This window comes from Heterodontus francisci, chromosome 1, assembly GCF_036365525.1.
Source record: "Heterodontus francisci isolate sHetFra1 chromosome 1, sHetFra1.hap1, whole genome shotgun sequence".
In the NCBI taxonomy this organism is placed as follows: domain Eukaryota; kingdom Metazoa; phylum Chordata; class Chondrichthyes; order Heterodontiformes; family Heterodontidae; genus Heterodontus; species Heterodontus francisci.
The window spans coordinates 96,963,784-96,991,215 of NC_090371.1; the positions used below are offsets into that span (position 1 = coordinate 96,963,784).

Here is a 27,432-nt window from a genome sequence, read left to right on the forward strand (position 1 = left end):
AGTTACTCACTGCAGAATTCCAAGCCTTCGACCTGCTCTTGTAGCCACAGTATTTTTTATGGCTGGTCCATACGAACATACAAATTGGGAGCACTCGGCCCCTCGAGCCTGCTTCGCCATTCAATAAGTTCATGGCTGAACTGATTGCTGTACATTCCCACCTACCCCCAATAACCTTTCACTCCCTTGCTTATCAAGAATCAATCTACCTCTGCCTTAAACATATTCAAAGACTATGCTTCCACCACCCTTTGAGGAAGAGAGTTCCAAAGACTCGGGACCCGCTGACGGAAAAAATTTCTCCTCATCGCTGACTTAAATGGGCAATGCCTTATTTTTAAACAGTTACCCCTGGTTTAGATTCTCCCACATCTTTCCACATCCTCCCTGTCAAGACCCCTCAGGTCCTGTTATGTTCCTGGTCAATGGTAGCCCCAGGATGTTGATGGTGGAGGATTCAGCAATGGTAATACCATTGAATGAATAAGGGGAGATGGTTAGACTCTCTTTTGTTGGAGATGGTTGCTTGTGTGGCATGAATGTTACTTGCCACTTATCAACCCAAGCTTGAATGTTGTAAGTCTTGCTGCATGCGGGCACGGACTGCTTCATTACATGGTGAGTTTCGAATTGCTTATTTGTCATCAAAATGTTTCACTGTAAATTTCAAGCTATATATAAAATGATAGATTCAAATATTTTTTGAAAAACCTCAGCGAAACCCTAGTTTTCTCTTCTTCATGCCTTAATATTTGTTATGATACTCTGGTTCGCTTTGGCTGCTCTCATGTGGCTTGCCATAAATAGAATAGATTTACAATAGAAAGGCTTCAACTTCTTAGAGATGACATCAAAGTGAACAAACCACATCCCTTTGATTTTATTATAAATTACATGAGATCTTTCATTGTAATCACAAGAGAAGCTACAATGAAATCATTGCAACATATTCTGTTCATTTCTTTGATTGCCGTTTCCCTAACTCCAACCTGTAAGTAACAAAATCAGGAACTTTATATTTCGTATTTTTATATCAGGATTTATTGTAATATTCAAGTGGTAGTAAGTTTATTTTAAGCATTTTTACAATAATTAATCCAAGCTTTCAACATCTGATGTATTAATATATTAATATTTATGCCTTTCTATATATATTTCAATAGACATTTCCCTGCATTTCGATGTACTTTTATTTGCTAACATTTTAGGAAGTACAAAAATATTTTTCAAGCAAAGTAAACAAATCTAAGAGAATATTATAGAGAGAAGAAATATATCTTGGTACCAAATTGCCTATTAACCTTGCTTGATAATATTCAACAACAGAACTAAGTGGTGTTGTTTGTGGGTATGGTGAATAAAGATACCAGTTTTCATTCCCATGAGGATAACTTTGGGAGAAGGTGTAAAACAAGTGATGTTGAATTAGCAGTTAGTTATACACCTCGCATCATTACCCATTCCATTGAACATCATCAATGGGCCTGACTGCAATTTTAGTCTGAGGCCTGAGTCCAGCAGTAGTGACAGATCCTCCACCAGGCCAAACCTCCCAGAAAGCGGATTGTGGGAACAGGTAGGTAAGTATTTATTTATTTTTATTTATTTAGAGATATAGCACTGAAACAGGCCCTTCGGCCCACCGAGTCTGTGCCGACTATCAACCACCCATTTATACTAATCCTACATTAATCCCATATTCCTACCACATTCCCACCTTCCCTAAATTCCCCTACCTATACTAGGGGCAATTTATAATGGCCAATTTACCTATCAACCTGCAAGTCTTTGGCTGTGGGAGGAAACCGGAGCACCCGGCAAAAACCGATGCGGTCACAGGGAGAGCTTGCAAACTCCGCACAGGTAGTACCCAGAATTGAACCCAGGTCACTGGGTGCGGTGAGGCTGCGGTGCTAATACACTGTGCCTTGTGGGCTCTGAGGATTAGGAGTTCCCACCTCCCCCTATTATGATCACATCCCCCCACAACCCTGTCCTTCCCCACACCACATAAATGAGTGCCAGGGACCATTCCCATGGGAAATCAGTGAGTGAAGGCCCATTGGCTGTCCTTCTGCACCTTCTCACAGCTGGCTTTATACCTGTATAAAGAGGAGTCTAGAAACAGAGGCAATACAAACAGTAAGTGCTGGAAATACTCAGCAGGTCTGGCAGCATCTGTGGAGAGAGAAACTGTGACAGACCGGAAATGTTAACTCTGTTTCTCTCTCCACACATACAGCCAGACCTGCTGAGAATTTCCAGCACTTTCTGTTTTTATTTCTGATTTTCAGCATTGCCGTATTTTGCTTTTATAACAGAGGCAACTGTGTGTTGGAAAGAGAGCAGCGAAGGAAAAAATGGGGGCAAAGAAGACTCAGCAAATGGCTTGTTCCACCCAATTTCTCTGCCCAGTCTATATACTGAATATCAGGAGCCTATGACTCGTTCTGAACTGTAACTGACTGTGACCTCTGAGCACTGGGAAAGAACATATTTGAAAATTCTCAAAGGATTAACTTTTTGTACTCATTTACAGTATGTGGGCATCACTGTCAAGGCCAGCATTTATTGCCCATCCCTAATTGCCCTTGAGAAATTGGTGGTGAGCTGCCTTCTTGAACCACGGCATTCCATGTGGTGATGGTACTCACAAAGTGCAGTTATTTGCAAGTCAGGATATTGTGTGATTTGAAGGGGAAATTGGAAGTGGTTGTGTTCCCATGCACCTGATGCTCTTGTCCTTCTAGATGAGCTAGGTTGTGGGTTTTGGTAATGCTGTAAAAGAAGCTGTTGCAAGTTACTGCTGTGTATCATGTAGCCAATCTGCACCTGTGAATGTTCAATGTGATGGATAGGGTGCCAATCGAGTGGGCTGTTTTGTCCTTGTTGAGTTTCTTGAGTGTTGGAGCTGCACCCATCCAGGCAAGTGGAGAGTATTCCATCACACTCCTGACTTGTGCCTTGTAGATGGTGGACAAGCTTCAGGGAGTCAAAAGGTGAGTCACTCATCACAAAATACTGAGCCTTTCACCTGCTCTTGTAGCCACAGTGTTTATGTGGCTGGTCCAGTTCAGTTTCTGGTTATTAGTGATCCCAAGATGTTGATGGTGGGAGATATGATGATGGTAATGCCTTTGAATGACAAGGTGAAGTGCTTAGACTCTCTCTAGTTGAAAATGGTCATTGCCCAACTCTTCTATGACATGAATGTTACTTGCAAGTTTGCCCAAGCCTGGATGTTGTTCAGGCGTTTCTGCATGTGAACACAGACTGCTTCAATATCTGAGGAATTGGAGAGGAACTGAACACTGGACAGTCATCAGCGAACATCCCGGCTTCTGACCTTATGATGGAGGGAAGGTCATTGATGAAGCAGCTGAAGATGGTTGGGCCCAGGACACTACCCTGAGGAACTCCTGCAGTGATGTCTTGGGGCTGGGATGGCCTCCAACAGTCAGAAACATCTTCTTTTGAGCTAGGAATGACAGCAGCCAATGCAGAGTTTTACCTTGACCCCCATTGACTTCAATTCTACTAGGGCTCCTTCATGCCACACTTGGTCAAATGTTGTCTTGATGTCAAGGGCAGTTACTCTCACCTCACCTTCTTTAGAATGCTTTATTTACATTACAAGTTATATGACATCATATTAAATTAAAACATTTGATTACTTGCATGTTCACTTACATAAAGATCTACCGATAATAATTCATTGTTTGTTTCAACTGATGAAACAAGCTTTTCAATATTTTCTATATGTATTTTTAATACAGATCATGGTGTGGAAATTATCGGAGGCCGTGAAGTTAAACCCCACTCAAAACCTTATATGGCGTCTGTCCAAGTTTACAACAATAAAATAAAGACATATGAACATTGTTGCGGAGGGGCTTTAATCAGAAGTCAATGGGTACTGACTGCAGCACACTGTAAAAAGTAAGTTTAGTGTGTACATGTATAAATAAAGTATTTTTATAATTATTAACTCCTACACCTAGCTTAGCTCCCAAACCGAGCCCACATTGAATAATTACTTTCAAACACTGTGGTCACACCATTATAGTTAAGCAGCATACCATGTTATTGGCGAATATTTGTGTCAGCATAATCCTTGATATGATAAAAAAAAAAATTAGATCTAATTATTTACTTTCATAGTTGGCCTGGCTGTGAGATAGCAAAAAATCATATAGTTCAGTTGTAATCATGACTTTATTTGAACAGCCAGGCATCTGATGGTCTTGCAAGATCCAAGGTCTCAGAACCACAACATATGTAGTAGGATTGCTGGAATTTTACCAGCTAAAGCTGTGCCCTATGGAGTGTTTCTGGGCCCCCACTGTTTGTCCAGCTAGGCGTTTTCGAAGCAGGTTTATTTTAGTTAAATTCTGAGCAACTTGCAGGATAAACAAAATGACCAGAGAGGATTCTGGATGTTAATAACTTGCATGAATTAATGGCCTGATGACATCATGACATTGGGGCAACTGGTGCGATCTTTCAGAGGGTAGCGGGCTGATTCCTAACTCTTCCCTGCTGCAAAGTAACGCCGAGTTGGACACTCTTCTGTAGTATATAGCCTCTAGGACATAGCAGGCACTTAGATGTGCCTCCAGTCATGTGGGAGAGCACCAGTGGCATGGAAACTGATGAACATGTCGCAAAGTTTGCCGAGTCACTGGCCAGGATGTGCTCTCCCCCACAGGTGTTTAACCTCACTTAGAATTGCTAGAATAATATTTTACAGATTGTTTCCATTTTATTTTCATTCTCTAGTTAAAAGCCACACCTCCATCTTTCTGCACTTTTCTTCGTAAAAGGCTAAACTTCTGCTCTTATACTAGAGATTAAAGGTAAAAATGTGATTACTGGAAATCTGAAGTAAAAACAGAAAAGTTTGGAAATACCACAACAGATCAGTGAGTATCTGTTGAAGGGTTCCACTAAAATGCAAACTTTTCAGGTACTGACTGAGATGCTATTTAATTCCAACAATTTGTGTTTTTATTAATATGATAATCTGCCTTACTGTATATTTGCATGAAATGCAGAAGCTTTGCATACATCAGGGATAAGGGACTAGGGGAATCTGGGAACACAGAGGGAAGAGGTAGAATGGGAGTAAGTTTGTGTGGAGTATTAACACTGGCAGAGACCAGTTGAACCGAGTGGTCTTTTCCTGTCTTGTAGATTCAATATTTGATGTAGGGATGAAAACAATAGCAAATAGTAAGGGACCTGGTTAATTTTGTTCAGCTTAATATTCTTACATGGTTTGAGTCATGATTGTTATTTTTCTCATGAATTTCTGCAAATTGTCTTTTTAATGAAAGCGACTGCAGACAAGGGCGTACTCAAGTAGTTCTTGGAGCACATTCTCTTTCACAGAATGAGAAGAGCAAACAAAAACTTGAGGTCAAGAAGCAGCACCCCCACCAACATTTTAACCAAAAAACTGCGGACAATGACATCATGCTGCTCGAAGTATGAATTTTATTTCTTTTATTATTGTTTGTTTGTGGTGTTTAACACTTCACATTTGAAAGACTGCAGTGCTTCATTTGACAGAAAAGCAACAGCTTTATGCATTCAATCTCTTTGAGTAAAGTTTATGGAAAATATTTAGTGAGGTCCACCAATAGTTTTATTAGTTAACGTACACCAAAGGGGAGGCTCAGAAGCGCACACGATTACAGTTCTTGCCATGCGCATTCTTCACTTGTGAATGAGTATCTCCAAGCTGCTTGACCCTGGGTGGTGGGTGCTGGGCGGGGAGTGTTGGTGGGGGCTGGAGGGGGGGTGGAGGCATCACAGTCCCACACCCAACCAAAGCTCTGCAGTCCTGCTACATCCAGTTGTGCGTGGTGGTGGACAATTAACCAACTCATGAGAAACGGAGGTGGCTCAACAAACATCCCAGCCTCAAATGATGGCGATAACCCAGAGCCTAAGTCCAAAAAGCAAGGCTGAAACCTATGCAACCATCTTCAGTGAAAGCTGCCAAGTGAATGTTCCATCTTAGCCTCCTCCTGAGGTCCCCACTATCACAGATGCCAGTCTACAGCCAATTCAACAAGGGCAGCAGGCATATGGGAACATCACCACCTGCAAGATCACCTCCAAGTCACACACCATCCTGACTTGGAAATAATTTGCCATTCCTTTATTGTCCCTGGGTCAAAATCATGGAACTCCATCCCTAAGAGTACTGTGGGTATACCTATACCACATGGACTTCAGCGGTTCAAGAAGGCGTCTCACCACCACCTTCTCAATGGCAATTAGAGGTGGGCAATAAAAGCTTGCCTTGCCAACATCACTAACATGCCATGAACCAATTTAAAAAAGCCTCTTTAGCCTGGGGTTCTCTGGCCAATTGTAGCAGTCTGACTGCTGCTGCAGCTGAAGTCAGCTGTCACTAAATAGACCTTTAGCCTCTTGGTCAGATGGTGCATTTATCCACCAAAACATTGGGGAAGCTTGTTCCTTTATTCCCTGAAGGAAATCTCTGCAGAAACATTTCCTGATCTCCAAAAATAATCAAACAGTATTTTAAAATATGTTTCTTCCACCCAACTCCATTGCACCCCCTAAAATATTTCCTCTTCTAGTAGCAGAGGACTAGCATGTTCTGTATAGTATTGGATCAACTCATCAATAATTATCCCTATATTATCCAATTCCATTCCAAACACTTCTCATAGCTCTGATCAGGTAACTTGATTTCAGCCTCAGCAGTGCGCCAGCAGAGATATGAGGTCATTTAACCTAAGCCACCCTGAGGGGATCGTGTCCACCATCTGTTTTACACCCTGCCCAATTTTACTCTCCACTGAAATCATTGGAGAATAAAATCGGATGCAGTACACAATGGACAGCCAATCCGAACTGTCAGTTTCCCACCAAGTGGGTTAGGTTAAAATGAGCCCCATGGTATGAGTTACCAGACAATTAGATCATATCAAATAACATAGTACTGGAGGAAACAGGTTAAAGATAAACAAAAGTTTAAACATAGAGGGATTCTAAATAAATTTTAAAGTAAATGAATATAATAATGACAATGTCATGTAACTCTGGTAATTTATTTAATAGTCTGTCTGCATTGTGTTTCTTTACAATTCTTTACACATGACATTCTTTCGAATTGACTGTTGTGTTGACAGAAAAACATCATTACTTTTTTCAAAAAGACACTGAAAGCTATTTCTATGGTTTCCAACTACTTTGTAGTTGTATGAGTCACTTATTTTACGTTTACTTGCAAAATTAACAGAATCTGTGGGAAGGAATTAGGTAGCAAAAAAGGAAAGAATCTTTACAATGAAGTTTATGTTCAGCTTGTCCATCGTGTCCATCGTCCACACAATAATCATCATGACCAAAAGTCAATTTTTTCTTGCTCATGATTAAGTTTCTGTTTTTCTCCTTTCAAATTGGTAATTTTTAATTTCTTTGTTGACCAATCATATTGCTCAAAATCTTTAAATCTATGTAATTGTACTCCTAATCACATTCTATGAAAAGACTCTTCAATAACATGAACTCAATGACTGTTCAGCAATGAAAATTCCTAACTCTCTGTGGTCTGCTGCCATATTCCCACCCTGAGCTAAATTTCTCTCCCACCACTCATTCTGAGATCTCTGCTGATCAGCCCCTTTCCCTGCCCACCACAAACAAATTCTGAAAGGGACAGGAGCCAGCCACGTATTCCATTTAACTGCTTTCCACCCTGTTACCATCACTGCATGGGACTGCTTGCTAGCAGAAATAATGCCAATGCTCGCAAATGGAGAGAAAGGGCCTAGTAGAGGGGCATTGTATGATTGCTTTAAGATTGATGTCCTTTAGGAACTCAGTATGTTAATGAGCTAAGTACCAGGATGTAGTCGTGTGACTGGAAGCCATATCCTGGACAAAGGTTCTGTATATAGTTTTGCTTTGTATTGTATGTACTAGTTTAGCTGTTAATAAACCTTCTGGAGATCTTCAAGGAACTGGAATCCACATACATCATTGTGTTGCTTAACATAACACAAAGAAACTCATAATATGGTGGCAGCAGTGGTGAAAAGACAAGATATAAGCTTGAAGACCAGGAGTAAAACAGCAAACAAGTGAAGAAACTTTAAAACAAGTACCTGAAAAGAGTGAAAGATAGTTAGATAACTTAGACAGCTGAGAAAAGCTCCATTGTACAGAAACGTGGCGGAAAAGCAAGAGATCAGGTGAGTCATTGTGCCGACGATCGAGAAATCCCGGTATAAAAAAAGCCTTTGAAGAGATTTTTTTTTAAATCATTTTCAAAAGGCTGCATAAGAACAAAGAAGAACAAAGATAATTACAGCACAGGAACAGGCCCTTCGGCCCTCCAAGCCTGCGCCGATCCAGATCCTCTCTCTAAACATGTCGCCTATTTTCTAAGCTTCTGTATCTCAACATGTGAGCAAGAGAAAAAAATTGGGAAAACCACATGAACTGAAAAAAAAGTCCAATAGTAAAAAAAAGCAGAAACCTCCAAACACAACAGAGTCTCCATTAAAGTAGTCAAGCTGGAAAAAAATCATTAAACCAGTCAAGAGTGAAGAAGATAAATAAAGTCCAGCAAAGAAAATCAAAGGGGAAAACCCTTGACCCGCCTATTGAACAGTTGTGTAAACATGCAAGCAAAGTGCTGAAAGAAAAAAAACAGAGAACACTGTTAAGCATCTGTAACACTCCATCAAAGCAGCTAGCCTGAAGAAAAGAATTTCTTAAAGGGGGATCAGTGCAGAGTTAATAGAACGAGTGTTAAGTCACAAATAGAAGTCATAATTAGTACAGTGCTGAAGGCACACACAGCACTAAACATAGTTAAATACAGAGCAATAAGCAAAGGAACAGCAGAAGGATGGATATATAATTTCACAGCATGAACTGGAAGGCCATTGCTAGCCTATCTGAGTTTAAACAGTTGCAGAACCAGAGAAACAAGCTGTGAAATACTGATAGCAGTTGGAAATGAAGGGTTATACAGAATCAATACCTCTGGCTTATCTGAAAAGGACCAGAAAGATCCTGCAAAGATATGGAAAGTGCTAGAAGATCAGCTTCGGGTAAGAGTGAACTTTAGAATTTATTGCCTGGAATTGATGTCTGACGGGCAACAGGCACAGGAATCAATAGGTCAATTTGTCAGTAGGTTCCGTAGTAATGGCAACGAATGCGATTTTTCAGAAACTGAGCTCTCAGAGCGAATAATGGAGCTGGTGATTGTCTGAACACCTATTGAAGCATTTGGAAAAGACCTCCTGGAGAAAAAGAAAGGTCACAGTATTGATGCGCTGCTAGAAGAGGGCAGGAAATGCAAAGCCATTGTAGCTGGACAACAGCATCTGCAAGCACGAGCTGCAGTCAACAGTATCGGCATGGTAACCAGATCACAAAAAGGAAGCAAGCTGTTGGTAAATGTGGTTTGTCCCGCTCACCGCAAAGTTGTCCTGCATTTCAAGATTGGCACAAGGCGTGCGGTGCAAAAGGTCACTGCGCTTGCCTACGCAAGAAATATGGATCCAAAGATGCAGCCAGAAGACACAATAGGGCGCAAACAAACAAGTGCAGAAGCATGGCAACAGCAGCAAGGAGAGCTCCAGAGACCAGCGTAAATGCAAGTCGATACACGAAGTTCACAGTGAAACAGACCTAAGACAAGACTCAGAGTGGAGTGAATGTCAGCCAGAAGACGAATAGGTGTTCCACATTGTGAACCTGACACATTGTGTTGATGAAGTCAAACAACTGGAAGCTTTTGCTACTGTTAATATCATGTGCCCAAAGAAAGTTGACAAACACACACTCAGGACTAAGATTGACATGGAAGCTGGTGCAAATATCCTATCAGTCCGAATCCTGAAGGATATGTACTGAGGTCGTTGGATATCAATGATACAACTGACAACTGCAAAGTTAACTGCATACAATGGGTCACCCATTCTTTGCAATGGTATACTAACAATGCAATGCAACTATGGCAACTCAGCATGGAAACCACAAATATTTTACAAATCCCAGTACAACAAATGTTGGACCAGTTTTTTTTTTCAAGAGGATACTGAAAGAACTAATTTGGCAACAATGTTTACTGGTTGTCACATGACTTGAGTTAAAAATATAACAGAAACCCTGGTACCAGGGAAAATGTGGGTAGAGAAGCTAGTCGCACCCCTTGACTGGACAAGCCCCGGCAGCAGCAGCGAACATCTGAGAGGGCAGAAAACTCACAAGCTTTTGGTTGTAGCTGTCAGAATGTGTTTTACCTTCTGGAGTGAGCGGCTGATAGAGTTAGCTTGAAGAAGTGAAAGAAGGAGAGAAGAACACAACCCAGCTCACTTTCCAGCATCTCTAAAAGACCCTGAGAAGTCCACTGTGTCAAATCTTCTCATCTCCTGTCTTTGGTGCAAGCCTGCTAAAAGTAATTCTCAATGCCAGCTGAAAAGAACTATTCTAAAAGATCCCAGTGACCTGTCTACATGTACTCAGAGGCAAGACTGTATGCCAGTTATGGAAAACATATGTCTTCTGATTTTTTTTAGTCTGTAACAGAGCTGTTACATTTTATTTTTCCAGTTAACGTGTGTGTGTGTGTGTGCGCGCATGCGTGTGCGTGTGTGGGTGTGTGTGTGTGTATGTGTGTATGAGGGGCCAAGGTAAAAAGGGGACTTAAAAAATTTTAATCTGTGTCTATGCTTTACTTCATTACTAGTTAAAACTAAATAGCAGAGGATGGTTTCAATCCATCGACCTCTGGGTTATGGGCCAGCAGGCTTCTGCTGTGCCACTCTGCTAATCAGGTGGCAGGTTGTTCAACCTTGCCCGTCTAAAAGCGAAGACCAAAGTACGAAAAGTCCTGATCAGGGAACTCCTCTTTGCTGACGATGCTGCATTAACATCTCACACTGAAGAGTGTCTGCAGAGACTCATCGACAGGTTTGCGACTGCCTGCAATGAATTTGGCCTAACCATCAGCCTCAAGAAAACAAACATCATGGGACAGGACGTCAGAAATGCCCCATCTATCAATATCGGCGATCACACTCTGGAAGTGGTTCAAGAGTTCACCTACCTAGGCTCAACTATCACCAGTAACCTGTCTCTCGATGCAGAATTAAATAAGAGCATGGGAAAGGCTTCCTCTGCTATGTCCAGACTGGCCAAGAGAGTGTGGGAAAATGGCGCACTGACACAGAACACAAAAGTCCAAGTGTATCAAGACTGTATCCTCAGTACCTTACTCTACGGCAGCGAGGCCTGGACAACGTACGGCAGCCAGGAGCGACGTCTCAATTCATTCCATCTTCGCTGCCTCCGGAGAATCCTTGGCATCAGGTGGCAGGACCATATCTCCAACACAGAAGTCCTCGAGGCGGCCAACATCCCCAGCATATACACCCTACTAAGCCAGCGGCACCTGAGATGGCTTGCCCATGTGAGCTGCATGGAAGGTGGCAGGATCCCCAAGGACACATTGTACAGCGAGCTCATCACTGGTACCAGACCTACCGGCCGTCCATGTCTCCGCTTTAAAGACATCTGCAAATGTGACATGAAGTCCTGTGACATTGATCACAAGTCATGGGAGTCAGTGGCCAGCGATCGCCAGAGCTGGCGGGCAACCATAAAGGCGGGGCTAAAGTGTGGCGAGTTGAAGAGACTTAGCAGTTGGCAAGAAAAAAGACAGAAGCGCAAGGAGAGAGCCAACTGTATAACAGCCCCGACAACCAATTTTATCTCAGCACCCGTGGAAGAGTCTGTCACTCTAGAATTGGCCTTTATAGCCACTCCAGGCGCTGCTTCACAAACCACTGACCACCTCCAGGCGCTTACCCATTGTTTCTCGAGACAAGGAGGCCGAAGAAGAAGAAGAAGTTAAAACTTGTTGTATAAAAAACTAATAATTTTATTGTTCATTAAAGAAACCTGGTTACTGTGTTCTATTCTGTGGAAAAATAGAGTATATGATTGACTGTAACAGTATGTGGGAAAATTTAAAATATATGTTGTGACTGTGGAGAAGTGGGACTAGAATAAACAGTGCACTCCTTCCGCCTCAGTCGTAACAATGCCAACTACTCTATCCCCATACCCCCTCATCTCCCTTTCCTTCATCTACCTATCCAACCTTATATTGAAGGTCAGAATAGTTTCTGCTTCAACCACTAAGAATGGAAGTGAATTCCAGCGCCTCACAACTCTCAGCTGTTTAACAAAGTTTCACCTGGCTTCTTCTAAATTTCTTCTATTCAGTCTTATTCTGGACCTTTCAACTATTGGAAAGAGTCGATTTCTATCTGTCCTGTTTGATTCTTTCACAGTTGTAAACACTTCTATTCTGTCACCCATAATCTGCTCCAACAAAAAAGGGCCCAGTTTGTCAAAGTCTTCCTTTGCATTTATCTTTCCTCATACCAGGCAGCATCCAAGTGGCTGATACTTTGAACTCTTGCTCTGGATTCTTGTATTACATATGTTTCCTCTCAATGTTGTACCCTCTCTAAAGCTTCAATATCTTTCCTAGGTGTGGGGTCCAGTACTGTAGACAGTTCTCCAACTGAAGTCCTATTCAGGTTTTATATAGGCTCATTATTACCTTGGGGAACACCACGGTCTACCATCCTCCAGTCTGATAAACAACCATTCACTATGGCTCGCTGTTTCTATCCTTAAGCCTATTTTTTATCCAATTGGACATTGACCCTCCTATTCCATGAGCCTCAATTTTGTTAACCAGCCTTTTATGCGGTACCTGATCAAACGCTTTCTTAAAATCCATATAAACAACACCCACTGCATTCCCTTCATCAACCTTTCTGTTACTTCATCAAAAAATTCAATTAAATTAGTCAAGCATGATCTGCCTTTTACAAATCCATACTGGCTCTCCTTAATTAACTCGAACCTCCAAGTGTGTGTTGATTTTTTTCCCCTGATAATTGTTTCTGAAAACTTACCCACTACTGATATTAAACTAACTGGCCTGTAGTTGCTTAAACTGTCCTTACACCCTTTCTTGAATAAGGGTGTCACATTTGCCACTCTCCATTCCTCTGACAGCTCCCCCATATTACCTGGGATTCCTGCTCCAAATTTCCATCCAGTGATTCATGTTGTGCAGATGTTGGATGAGGATAGGGCTGAGCTGTGTTATGATATTTCCCATAACAACAATCACCATCAAGGTTCATACATGATGAAAAACATATGGAGAGCCGTACCAGAGGGTGGTCAGTGCTTATGGAACCACTGCCTGATCCAAGTCAGAGTATTCATGCCAAGAGGGGACACATTTGTGGGGCAGTTTATTACAAATAGGAAATTTTGGTCCTCCTTCAGAATAAATCAATAGTACAAGATATTCTTTGCCTTTTGAAGAGCAAAAATACTAATTAATTCTTATTGTATCATAGCTGGCCAGTGAAGCAAAAATCAACAAATATGTGAAACTGCTCAAACTACCTAAAGATGGGAATATGGATGTGAAACCCAGAACTCGCTGCACAGTGGCAGGATGGGGAGGAACAACTGTAGGTTCAAAATGTCCATCTGACACACTTCAAGAAGTGAAGCTAAGTGTAATCGATCGCAAAACATGCAACAGTAAGGATTATTACAATCATAAACCTGAAGTAACCAAGAACATGATCTGTGCTGGTGACAAGAAAGGCAGAGAAGACGCATACTTGGTGAGTGTACTGTGTTAGCTGGTATCAGTTAAAGTAACCATGAAGCTATTGGATTGTCTGCAAAAAAATCAACCAGTTCACTAATATCTTTTACAAAAGGAAATGTGCTTTCCTTACTCAGCCTGGACTATATGTGACTCCATTATCATATCATAGGAACATAGGAGCAGGAGTAGCCCGTTCAGCCCATCGAGTCTGTTCCACCATTCAATATGATCATGGCTGATCATCCACTTCAATGCCTGTTCCCACACTATCCCCATATCCCTTTATGTCATTGTTATTTAGAAATTTGTCAATCTCTGCTTTAAACATACTCAATGACTGAGCTTCCGTAGCCCTCAGGAGTAGAGAATTCCAAAGATTCACAATCCTCTGAGTAACGAAATTTCTCCTCATCTCTGTCCTAAGTGGCTTCCCCTTATTTTAAAATTGTGACCCCTGTTTCTAGACTCCCCAACAAGGGGTAACATTTTACCTGCATTTACCCTGTCTATCCCTTTAAGTATTTTGTAGGTTTCAATGAGATCACTTCTCATTCTTCAAAACTCTAGAGAATATAGGCCCAGTTTCAACAATCCCTCTTCATAGGGCAGTCCCGCCATCCCTGGAACAAGTCTGGTGAACCTTCGTTGCACTCCCTCGATTACAATAATAACCTTCCTAAGGATACTGCACACAGTACTCCAAGTGCTGTCTAACCAAGGTTCTTTCCAATTGAAACAAGAATTCACTACTGCTGAACTCAAACTCTCCTGTGATAAAGGCTAACCATTAGCCTTCCTAATTGCTTTCTGCACCTGCAGATTAGCTTTCAGTGACTTATTGACAAGGACACCCAGCTCGCTGTCTACATCTACACTCTAATCTCTGACCATTTAAGAAATACTCTGCACATCTATTCTTCCTACCAAAGTGGATAGCCTCACATTTTTCCACCTTATATTCCATCTGCCATGCTCTTGCCCACTCACTAAGTCTGTACAAATCCCCTTGAAGCCACTTTGCATCTTCCTCACAACAGACATTAGCACCTAGTTTTGTGTCATTGGTGAACTTAAAAATATTACATTTGGTCCCCACATCCAAATCATTGATATATATTGTGAACAGCTGGGGCCCAAGTACTGACCCTTGCCCACTAATCACAGCCTACCAACATGAGAATGACTCGTTTCTTCCTACTCTCTGTTTTCTGCCTGTTAACCAATCCTTAATCCATGCCAGTATATTACCTCCTATCCCATCTGCTTTAATTTTGCTAACCACCCTCCTGAAGGAGAAGTTATCAAAGGCCTTCTGAAATTCCAAGTATACTACGTCCACTGACTCCCCTTTATCAATTCTGTTAGTAACATCCTCAAAAAACTCCAACAGGTTTGTCAAACATGATTTCCCATTCATGATTCCATGTTGAATATGCTCAATCAGATCATTATTATCCAAGTGCCCATTTATCACATCCTTTATAATAGATTCTAGCATTTTCCCACTACTGATGAAAGACTAAAAGGTCTGTAGTTCCCTGTTTTCTCTATCCCTCCCTTCTTAAATAGTGGGATGACATTTGCTACTTTCCAATCTGTAGGAACCTTTCTAAGGTCTATAGAATTTTGGAAGATGATCACCAATGCATCCACTATCTCCATAGCTACCTTTTTAAACACTCTGGGATGGAGAATATCAAATCCTGGGGACTTATCACCCTTCAGCCCCATTAATTTCTCCAATACAACCTTCTTACTAATACTAATTTCCTTCAATTACTCAATCTCCCTAATCCCTTGGATCTCTAATTCTGGAAGACTTCTTGTATCTTCCTCAGTGAAGACAGACACAAAGTAATCATTTAGCTTCTCTGCCATTTCTCTATTCCCCATTATAAATTCTCCTAACTCTGCCTGTAATGGATCCACATTTGTCTTAGCCAAACGTTTCCTTTTTATGTACCTATAGAAGCTTTTACTGTCTGATTTTATGTTTTTTGCTCATTTACATTCATATTCTATTCGCCCTTCCTTTATCAGTTTCTTCATCCTCCTTTGCTGTATTCTAAAATCCTCCCAATTCTCAGATTTACTACTATTTCTGGCAACTGTAAAGGACTATTCTTTTAATCTTATACAATCCTTAACTTCCTTTGTTAGGCACAGTTGACTGACTTTTCTTTTTGGGTTTTTGTACCTTGAAGGAATGTATAGTTGCTGTAAACTATGTAATAATTCTTTAAAGACTATCCATTACCCATCTACTGTCTTTTCTTGTAATATGTTTTCCCAATCCACCTCAGCCAATTTGCCCTCATGTCTTCATAATTTTCTTTGTTCAAATTTAACACCCTGGCTTCAGATTGAACTACATCACTTTCAAACATCATGTAAAATTCTACCATATTATGGTCACTCGTCCCTAAAGGTTATTTTACAACAAGATTATTAATTAGCCTTTTTTCATTACATAATACCAGATCTAAAATAGCCTGTTCTCTGGTCCACATAGTTCTCAGCCTCGTGGATGCACAACAGTGACTCCAGCCGCTGTTCGAGTTCCAAAACCCAGAGTTCAAGCTTCTGCAGCTGGTGACACGTCCAACAGATGTGTTTATCTAGGGCACATGGTGCGTCCATGACATCCCACATACCGCAGGATGTTTTCCACTTGGCCGTGCAGACCTGCCATACCATAACTTTAAAAATTATTTATTGCAATTAGAATAGGTAGAATAATGTATCAGTTACTCACCAATCAGCTTCTTCACCATACCGAAGTAAGAGCCAGCTACTGAAGGCTGAAAACAAGTAGAAAATGAAAGAAAGGAACACCTCCCTTACTGAACTCCCTCACTCACCAAACTCCTACTTTACACTCTGTGCATTCAAAGCAACTCTCAGTGCAGACCAAACTGCATTCAGGAAGCTTGCTTTTATACTTTCTGAAAAATAAGTGATTCAAGCTTCTGAAAACTATTTTAAGACAGCTATCTAAGTAGCTAGCTGCAGCTGCTCCCAGAGAACTTGTAGACCCCTGTTTTAGAGTCATAGATTCATACAGCACAGAAACAGGCCCTTTGGCCCATCGTGTCTGTGCCGGCCATCAAGCACCTACCTATTCTAATCCCATTTTCCAGCAGTTGGCCCGTCACCTTGTATGCTTTGGCATTTCAAGTGCTCATCTAAATACTTCTTAAATGTTGTGATGGTTCCTGCCTCTACCACCCCTTCAGGCAGTGCATTCCAGATTCCAACCACCCTCTGGGTGAAAAATCTTTCCTGAAATCCCCTCTAAACCTCCTGCCCCTTACCTTAAATCTATGCCCCTTGGTTATCGACCCCTCTGCTAAGGGAAAAATCTAATCTATCAATGTTCCTCATAATTTTGTACACCTCAATCAGGTCCCCCCTCAGCCTTCTCTGCTCTAAGGAAAACAACCCTAGCCTTTTCAGTCTCCCTTCATAGCTGAAACGCTCCAGCTATGTCCTAACTAGCATTTTATACAGCTCCATCATAACCTCCCTGCCCTTATATTCTATGCCTCGGCAAATAAAGGCAAGTATCCCAAATGTCTTCCTAACCACCTTATCTACCTGTGTTGCTGCCTTCAGTGATCTATGGACAAGTACACCAAGGTCCCTCTGACCCTCTGTACTTCCTAGGGTTCTACCATCCATTGTATATTCCCTTACCTTGCTAGCCCTCCCAAAATGCATAACCTCACACTTCTCAGGATTAAATTCCATTTGCCACTGCTCCACCCATCTTACCAGCCCAGCTATATCGTCCTGTAATCTAGGGCTTTCCTCCTTACTATTTACGACACGATTTTCATGTCATCCGCAAACTTACTGATCATTTAAGGCTGGAATCAAACTTCACCTCTCTGAATGTAAGGAGTAATTTTTAGTTAAATGCTAAATTGAAGAAAAAACATGGTTGACTCTTAACAGCCCTTGAAGTGGCCTCAGAAGCCACAAAAAAGTGCTTCAAGAAGGTGGCTCACTATCACCACCTTCTCAGGGCAACTAGGCATGAGCAATAAATGCTGGTCTTTCAGCCAATGGTCCATAGTCTTATGAATGGACACACTAATCATGGAGGAACCTGCCTATCAATCTTGTAATTTTTTCGAACTTTGTATCTATGCCGTGTATCAAGTTGACTTCTCATCACTATAGTCGCGTAACTCTCCGAGTGTTGGATATCAATAAATTCTGGCTATTGGTAAAAATGTTGGATTCCAAACACCATAAGGGAGGCCCTGTGGCCCAGAATGCTTGTGTATTCATTCAGAGTCATTTATTTAAAGGCTGTTAGTGATCAATTGCAAAAAGTAGTCCTTTAATTGCTAAGATAATTATTAAGGTTTTGCTGAGGTGGGGTGGAGGAATGTTTGTGATCTTGTAGCAGAGCCCAGATGATGGTCCCAGATCAGCTCTCAAACTGATATTAAATGATAATTTCCACTGAAGAGCATCACAGGGAAGAAAGCCTGAAGTACTTGCAGAAGGCATTCAGGAGATTTGTTAAGAAGATGAAAGCCCATGGAATTAAGGGAAAATTGGCATTATGGATATGGAATTGACTCCGTGACAGGAAGCAAAGGGTGGTTGTGAACTGATGTTTTTCAGACTTGTAGGAGGTTTGCAGTGAGGTTTCCCAAGGGTCAGTTTTGGTTCCTTTACTCTAGTTATGTTTTATAAACGAGCTAGACTCGGGTCTAGGGAGCAGCATTATAAAGTTTCCAGATGACATGAAACTTGGCAACATAGTAGATATTGATGAAGCTAGTTGTAGACTCAGGATGATGTAAGATGATGCAATGAACAGAAGCATGGCAAGTGGAGTTCCAATGTAGCGGAATGTCAAGTAATATACTTTGGGAAGACTAATGGAAAGACATTATGCTTACTATAAATGGCATGATTGCCAGTGACACCTGGTATTCATATACGCAAATCCTTAAAAGTGGCAAGGAAAGTTGATAAGGTGGTTTAAAAAGTACATGAGTTACTTAGGTTTATAGAGACATAGGCCGGAATTTGCCAGGCCCTTTGGCAATGGGCTGAGAGGGGGGATAGCTGGCAAAATGGTGTGAGAAGGCGTTGGGGGGGTTCCTGACATCTTCATGTCACCGTGCCATTTTGCCAGCAGCAGGAAAGTTGGCAGATCGGCTGCCAATTGAGCCACTTAAGTGGCCACTTCCCACCTCCGCAGGCATTTTGCTCATATGGGGAGACTTCCCAGTCAAACCTGGCAGCCTCGCAGTGGGTTCCGGGATGGGGAGGGCTTGCTTTATGGGCAATCCATGGCCCACAAAGTGACCCCCCCTAATGGCAGAGGCTGCCATCGTGGCAACAGCACCAAGGGCACTCAGCGACCATATTTTCTCACCACCCCCAATCGCTAGGGCCTACCTGACTTGCCCCAGCCTCTGCCAACCCCAACTCCACTTACCTTCCTTCAAAGGCACACAGCCATTGAAACAACCTCTCCCTTCAGTCTCAGCAAAAGCCACCAGCACTGCTGAGCAGCCGTCCCTCTGATTGGACCAGCAGCTCTTGAGGACAGACTGTCATCCTCAATTGGACAGTGACCCTGGCGGCCACCACTTATTGGCCACCGCCGGCAATATGTCTCCCGGGTCCCGCACCATGGAGCCATGCAGGTCATCTCACACTTCTGGCTCCTGCGGCGGGACTTCAGCCTCCTTCACAAATTTCAGCTCATGCAATATAAAAGAAAAGAGGTCATGCTAAAACTTTATAAATCACTGGTTAGGCTTCAGCTGGTAGATTCTGTGCACCACACTACAGGAAAGATGCAATGGCCCTAGAAGGAGTACGACGAGAGGGTGCAAAGGATAGAACTGTTCTCCTTGGAGCAGAGAAGGTAAAAGGTAACTGAATAGAGATTTTCAAGAGGATGAGGGGTTTCATAGAGTTGGTATAGAAAGACTGCTCCCTCTGGCAAGTGGGTCAATAGCCAGATGTCATAGATTTAAAATCATTGGCAATAGATCTAGAGGGGAGATCATGAGAATTTCTTCCACTCAGAGTTATTGGGTCTAGAATGCTGTATCTGAAAAGGTGGTGGAAGCTGATTCCATAAATAATTTTAAAAGGGAATTGGACAGGCTGCTGAGTGTTAAACTTCAAAAAGCTTGTTATGGAAAGATAATGCTGGAGCCTATCTTTACTCAGTCTCACATTTATTGTGCAGAATAAAATGATTACAAACATGTAGTTCCTCATTCAAAACCCTCCACTAGTCTCAGTGAGTCTCTGCTTATAAGTGCTGAACGAAGACCCCAATTAACACCCTTCACCTGTATAAACACTGTCTTTAAAGCTCCCCCTTGGTGAATCCTTGTTCACCGCTTTCCAATTATAAGGCAACAAATCCAGCACAACAGGCTTTCTCAGGTTTAAAGAAGAAAAGTGAAATTTTATTAAACTTAAACTCTAATTCAGTTAATGCCTATGGATACACGATGCGCCCACGCTAACATGCAAACGCGATACACACATGCAGATGGAGACAGAAAGAACAGAAGAAAAATAAAGTGGAAAGCTTTGAGGCAATATCTGAAGAGTTTTTGATACGGTTCTTCGAGCTCACTGTAGAGTCCTTGATTATGTCTTACTTTTCATTGGGCCCAGTATTCTTCTTAAATCTTGTTCACTGTAGGAGACTTTTCTCTCTTGGGGTTCATGTGGCTTCAGTGGATTCAGAGGCTTGTGAGAATGAGATGTAAGCAGGCAGACAGGCGGGGAAGTCTGCTTCAGTCCAGGAACATTCTGCTTTCCGCAGGCTGTCAGTTCAAACTGTACCATTCAGAAAAAAAACCCAGATTGCCAAGCAGGTTAGCTATGTGACTAACTGGTTTGACCACATCTGTCTGTGGATTGTATTGGAGCAGGGGCTCCTTTGTTCCACGCAATTTCTGTTAATATGAAAAAATGTCTTTCCAACCAGGGGCCTAGCAACCCTTGTCACAGGCCTTCTCTTCATCCCAGCAACAATTTGTAATTTAATGTCCATGTGGCAAAATTAATATGCCTCATTTTTGGCAGGTGGGGGCCTGCATGACAACATGCTCAAAGAACATTTCAAAATAAATCAAAATAAATTCCATACTGCGTACCAAGTATTACATTGTGAGATGCCCCTCCTCTAGCACCTCTAACAATTTCTTTGTACAAGCATTTCTTTTTGTGAAACAATTGGATAGCTGATGACTTGTATCTACCCATTTATGTTTGGAGATTTCCTTTCTCTCTAGCATTTGTTTCAATTCAGCAAGGTCAATATGTAGTATTTTCTCACTCACACCTTTTGTAGAGTGTGCATTATCCCACAAAACATAATTCTCCACATAACATTCAATGAGTATTCTATCTTCAGTCTGTCCCTTGTTCAGAATTTCACCCAAAATATTTGACAAATGGAACCTCATATCCACAGTCTCCACAAGACCCAGTGTTTCCTCAGCTAAAGTGCTTTTAATGACCCTTTTTATTTTCTTAGCCTCTGAAGCTAAAGGACATTGTTTTCCATTTTCACCTATCAAAAATATTATGAAGCCAGCTGCACTTGAATACCCATCAACAAAATTAGTATGTGAAACGTCACTAAAACTTATTAGCTTCATGTTTTTTTGGGTCACCTAAGGATGGGAACTTCAGTACACATTTCTCCAGATTAAATTTTTTCAATGCTTTATTTGCCCTTAAAACATTCTCAATATTTGGATGTTTCATCATTGTGTTTAACTCCAGCACATCAGGCTGAGTGCACAACCAGTTTAATTGACCAACCAAGCTTCACAATTGCTCAGCCTCTGCTTTAGATCATCTTTTTTGTGATGACCTAACACAATTAACCGGGATGGGAATAACACTCTCTAAATAGGCTTGTTGATTCAAACCTATGCCAGACTTAGTCTACTTAATATCTAAACAAATATATTTAAATGCCCGACAAGCCTGACTCTCAAGCTTAAATTCTGCCCTAATCTTATTAATAACATATTTCTCAAAATCTGCAGTACCACACCATAAGAAATCATCAACATGCATCAGGAAGATGCCTGAAAGTTTTCCTTTATGATCCTAATAAAACATTGCAGGATCTGTTTTTCGTTGAACACAACCAATTTTCAACAAAACAGATCTCACTGAGAAATACCACATCATGGAAGCATCATTAAGGCCATAGATACATTTGTTCAGTTTTAATAGTTTTCCTTCTGCATGTGCTGCCTCTATCGGTGGTTTCAGATACACTTCTCTCTGAAAAGTATCACCCTGCAGAAATGTGGCTTTTATGTCAATGGATCTACACTCCCATGAATATGTGGCCAAAAGAGCCAAAAAGATTTTCAAGATTACTTTTCCAGCTGTAGAAGAGTTCACTCCAACATCAATATCACCCAGTCGCTCTTCAAAACCCCTGGCAACTGGCCTCAGGTTAGCCTTGTAAGTTCCATTGGGAAGGACTTTTTCAAACAAATCCATCTGTGACAAGGCTGGCTGTCTCATATCTGGTACTTCAGAATAAACCCCAAACTCTCTCCAATTCTCTAATTTCTTATGTTTTGCTTCTTTTATTAGTTTATCCTCAAGTTTATTGGCAACCACTAAAACTTCGCAGTCATGAGGACTTCTGCTTCTGTTTCTATTCCAAGACTGCTTTTTGCCTTCATTTCATTGTGAAATCTGTTCAAACTACAGCCTTTATTAGCACTGTGATGTTTTTCAGAACTGCTGCAAGAAGATCTCCCTCACACACTATCGGAGGCTCTTTCTCCAGTACATGATCACTTTCTTATGCAAGAGTGACTTCCAGACCCACTATTAGAACTTGAACTGTGCTTTCCTACCTTCTACTCTTTCACCCCATTCTGGAACTCCATGGACCTTACTTCTTGGCCATCATCTTGAACATTTAGCCAATATTTAAACCTGCCTGTAAGTTTTCCTGCACATCCCATAATTGTTGCATCCCTCCATTTATTAGACCCCTCTGGAATGTATGTTACCCAAATACCTACTCGAGACAATTGGCCTTTGGAAGTGATAGCTCTTTCCTGAGCATCATGATCGCTCATATTACTTGATCTACTGAATTCTGTGTCCCAGGACCTTCATCACAAATCATATGAGTATTTGAGGTATGAGGTGCCTCTTTTCCATCTTTTAACTGCTCAGATTCTGAGATTTTGTAATCAGCCCTGATTAAACATGAGGAATAAACCTTAACAGTTTGATTTCCATGCATGATGAGTACTGTCTTGCCATCATGACCTTACCAGGGCCCTTCCATTCCCTATGGCCCTCTCTTTTACAAAACACCAAATATGCTGAACTAAGTTTCACCTCAGATGCCCTTATATGATGTCTCAGAGCTCTGCGAATTTTCTCAGAGACCTCAGCCTTGATAAAACTACTGCGTGATTCCTTTCTCAAAGCCCATTGCTGAAAGGACTTTCAGCTGCAGTATTCATAACCATAATGTTCATGTTTTCACACATATCTCTGAACTCATCATTGTCAAATTCCCCTCCATTATCTGTCAGAAACTTAGCAGGTGCCCGAGTCCAGTCCCTATTCATTTCTCCATATTTTTGAATATAATCACCCTTTTGTCATTACTATTTATTATTGTAGAAAGACTAAACCTAGTTGCTAGGTCTATAAAATGTAGAATGAAAATATTCTTGTCTTTGTCCCATATCTTTAAATCCATGGCAACTGCCTCGTTAAAGTCACGTGCCAATGGAAGGCTGACCATAGGACGTGATGGTGTCCTTCGATATTTTTTACAGATTTCACATTTTTCACTAATCTCTTCTATTATCTTCGTACACTCTTCATCAATCACACCTGCATCCTTTATCAGGGTTTTTATTCTCTGACAAGAAGGTTGAACAAATTATCTGTAACTTTAAGACTATTTGCCTTTTTCCTCTCTGATTCTTAACACTGATGCCATCAATACTTCTCTAACACTCTGACTAGAAACATCAGGTTTTATTAAGGGGATACAATAATGCCCTGACTGGGTAAACTGTAAATTCACTGACTTTCCAAAAACAATTGCCTTATCATGCTCCATATCAACTTTCATTTGTGCCTTTTTCATTGAAAGCTTACTCAACAGTAAAGGTATCTCACTGGAGACTACATCAGTACTGATAAATTGGCTTACCCCAAGTAGTAGAATTACTACTCTCTTCAGTGACTTCAATGAGTTGTCATCGCCAAACCTAAAGCTGGTAGTACTTTTATACTGCTTAACTTTGCATCAATCCTCACTACTGAGTGAATCCAGATAACACTGTAACCAATCAGTTCCCCATACTGTTCACATGCACGCAGTATCCAATACAGCACAGTTGAATGAATCCACAACCAACACATTCATCACAGGACTAAAACTCCTTGTGACTAATACAATTCATTCAGATTCATCAGCATCTTCCTCTTCTGCCTCAGAATTCTCTGTCATGTTTTGTTTCAAGGACTCTGCCCCTCCGCTTTGGGCAGTTCATTGCCTAATGATACTTTGAGTCACATCTGAAGCACCTATTAACTGTTCCTCAGGCATTCTAGGGATTCATTCACTTATGATTGTTGTTCCAATTCTGTCTTCCACTGTAATAGTCAGACCTGCTAAAGGTGCTATCATCCTCATTCCTCCTGTCTTTCCTTCCAGTACCTGAATTATTTCAAAATCTAGTAAACATTGAGTCCTCCATTCTTTGTGTCACTGCAGAATGCCCTGATTGTTCTATCAGGGCTGCAGGAAATGACTGTTTCACCAGGAATTTCTTGAAGGCAGCAGTCATTTGATCCAACAGGGGGTCTTTGTCCAAGAACCGAACTCCAGTTAGAACCAGGAGCCTGTCCATATGTAACACCCTAGCACAATCTAGCAATTTAAAAGCTAGCACTGAACCAGGGTCTCCAAATTGACTTTCCTCAATCTTCTATACAGTCTGTTAAAGTCCATGATAGATTCCTCCATTGAATAACATCTGTTTTCCACAATCTATCAAAGTCTGACCATGCCTCACATGCATTCAATAGGTCATCTTTCTCGTAAATTTCATCCAAGAATTCTAACAGAAGATCCAACCCTTCATCAGTATCCAACAGGCAAGCATCCAGTTCACAAACACTTTACTTCTCATTTTGCTTTTGGTAGGAAGTGACAACGCCAAAGCCATACCATGTTTCCTCTTTGGTAGAAATGCAGCCCGCATCCACATATCCACTTAGTTCTTCCACTGGTCATATGGTTCAGACTCCTAGAATATCGGAGGAAAATCATACCCTGACAATTTACACTTGCTTTCTGCCATATTTTCCACAATAGCCGTTGAGATTTTAGTTTTCTATGCAAAAGAAATTCCTAGTTTCCAACCTTCAGCTTTAGGCAACCATCCTCTGCTACCATGTTAAATTCCAGAAAACTTGTTATTGAAGAATAATACTGGAACCTATCTTTACTCAGTTTCACATTTATTGTGCAGAATAAAAGGATTACAAACATGTAGCCCCTCACTCAAAACCCTCCACTAGTCTCTGAGTATCTGCTTATAAGTGCTCAACTATGACACCAATTAACACCCGTCACTTGCATATAATCAAACCATTGATACACAATTCACAGATTAACATTGAGCATGAGGAAATTATAAGATTACCAACAAAAAGCAGGGGTGTGGGACTAAGCACAATTGCTCTATCAAAGGCACAATGGGCTTTTCTCTCCATTATACGTTTCTAACTCTCTATGAAATAACAAGTGTCTGTAAGCCAGTTACAGTCATGACTTTTATTATGAAAATGTCATGCGTTTATTTGTGACTGTATTTTTCCCGGACAGAAATGGGGGAGGTTGTTAAACTTTCCTTCCACTTAAAACACCCTTTATTGAATCTGATTGCATGCATCTGTTTGAACTCACGGAGTGAATCTGTCACTTTTCTCTAAAATATAAGCTCATCACTTTCTCAGGCCAACTGGGGATGGACAATAAATGTAGCTTTGTCATGTGATGCCCAAACCTTGTGAGCAAATTTTGAAAATGACAGGTTATGCTGTCAGAGGCTCCTGGTTCCCAGCAAACTCCTAATGCAAGGATACAATGGTTGTGGAAGCAAACTATGGATAATAGCAAAGAGTGGAATAGACTGCTAAGGGAAGTGGTAAGGGCTGATTGTAGTAGCAAATTTAAAAGTGGGTTGATTAAGAGCAGGATGATACATTTGATAGTGGGGTATAAGAGGTATTATGGGATATGATATTTCCTCAGATTAACTGCAATGGTATTTTCCAGTTGTGCACATTACGACAGTGTTGTAAGTCTTCACACCTACATAAAACCTGAGCACAGCTCAATATGCCTGGAATATATTGCAATCTGAACAGGCTCAATTTTAGCCAATTCTACTTAATATTATCTTTTTCATTTTCTTCTTCCAGGGTGATTCAGGTGGTCCTTTAATATGCAGAAATAAATATACAGGGATTGTGTCATATGGCCCTGAAACTCCAGATGCCAAAAAGCCTGGGATTTACACTCTCATAACAAAGGAATACCTTGACTGGATTAAGAACATAATTGGCGTGCAAACTTACAATATGACCGCTGAAGAGTTGTACTGAGTATCTAGAGTCCTACTTCTACACTGTTTTGCTTTTAATAACTTGTTGTTGAATTGCTTTGCTCAGATAAGGACCATAATGCTTTTGCCCATATCTTTCGTACATTGTACAACATTCTGCTACAAAATGTAATAAAAACCTGAAATGTGAAATTCTCAATGTGAAATGTGTTGCACTTCATTAACTGAATCCTCAGTCAGGATTATGAATTGTGGAAGTGGATCAAACTGCTTTTGTAAGTAAGTGAAATATTAAAGTGAAATTTTAGTAACAGGACAGACCTGCTTTGTTTTATAAACAACCCTGCCTGAGATAGAAGCTATTATGTAATCAACTGAACTTTTGAATTGAAGCTGTCCCTTACAATACCAGCAGTTTAATTACCATTTTTGGGGTTAACAATTCTCCAATAAACCTACAGGGCTTTGGAAATGTCTAGCTGCTAAGTGGTGTGAGATAGTGTGGCTGCTTCCAGTCTATCAATTTTCCCAGCTTCACAGCAATATAGTGGATGTGTACCATCTTCATGATAGCTAGGTGCCATTTTAGGATTGTCAATCTTCCCGGATTGCCCGGGACTGTCCCGGAATGGGGAAAGCAACTCAGGAAATCCTGGCACTTTATATTTCCTGTCGCAGCTGTGGGCCCCTCACTCTGTTACATCATCAGCTGCCCCAATCAGGAAGTCCCTGGCTCACTGATATCTTCCTTTGCCACCTCCCTCCCACCCCCCCAGACCCCACCCACCCACCCACCACATATAGCCGAGAACAATCAGGATGCGCGTGGATTTAAGAGTTGGTGGGTGAGACGGGGTCAAGAGAAGAGAAGGAAACTGGGAAATGGTGGGAGGAAGGATGAGGGATCATGGAGAGAGGGTGGCTGGCAGAATTTGGATCATGAAATGGGGAGAGAAGGTTCTGGTAGCAATCTGATAATAACTTTGTAAAATTATAAAGGAAATGAATAACATGGCTCTAGTGTAATATGCCATGACACATTATCAGAAAGTCAGACACACATTACCCTTTACTATC

At 41.2% G+C, this 27,432-nt stretch overlaps 1 protein-coding gene across 2 annotated transcripts; it reads left to right on the forward strand.

Moving 5' to 3' along the window:
- Window positions 1-894: 894 nt before the first annotated feature.
- LOC137381736 (granzyme K-like) lies at window positions 895-26,539 on the forward strand. 2 transcript variants are annotated; one of them, XM_068054416.1, is made up of 5 exons: window positions 895-991; window positions 3,777-3,939; window positions 5,346-5,487; window positions 13,449-13,724; window positions 26,213-26,539. In XM_068054416.1, exons 1-5 carry the CDS (start codon window positions 895-897, stop codon window positions 26,393-26,395), a joined length of 861 nt encoding a protein of 286 aa, XP_067910517.1. In that variant the 3' UTR covers window positions 26,396-26,539. The 2 variants fall into 2 exon arrangements, with proteins under 2 accessions (XP_067910517.1, XP_067910526.1); XM_068054425.1 differs by having other exon boundaries at window positions 917-991; window positions 5,337-5,487.
- Window positions 26,540-27,432: the final 893 nt, after the last annotated feature.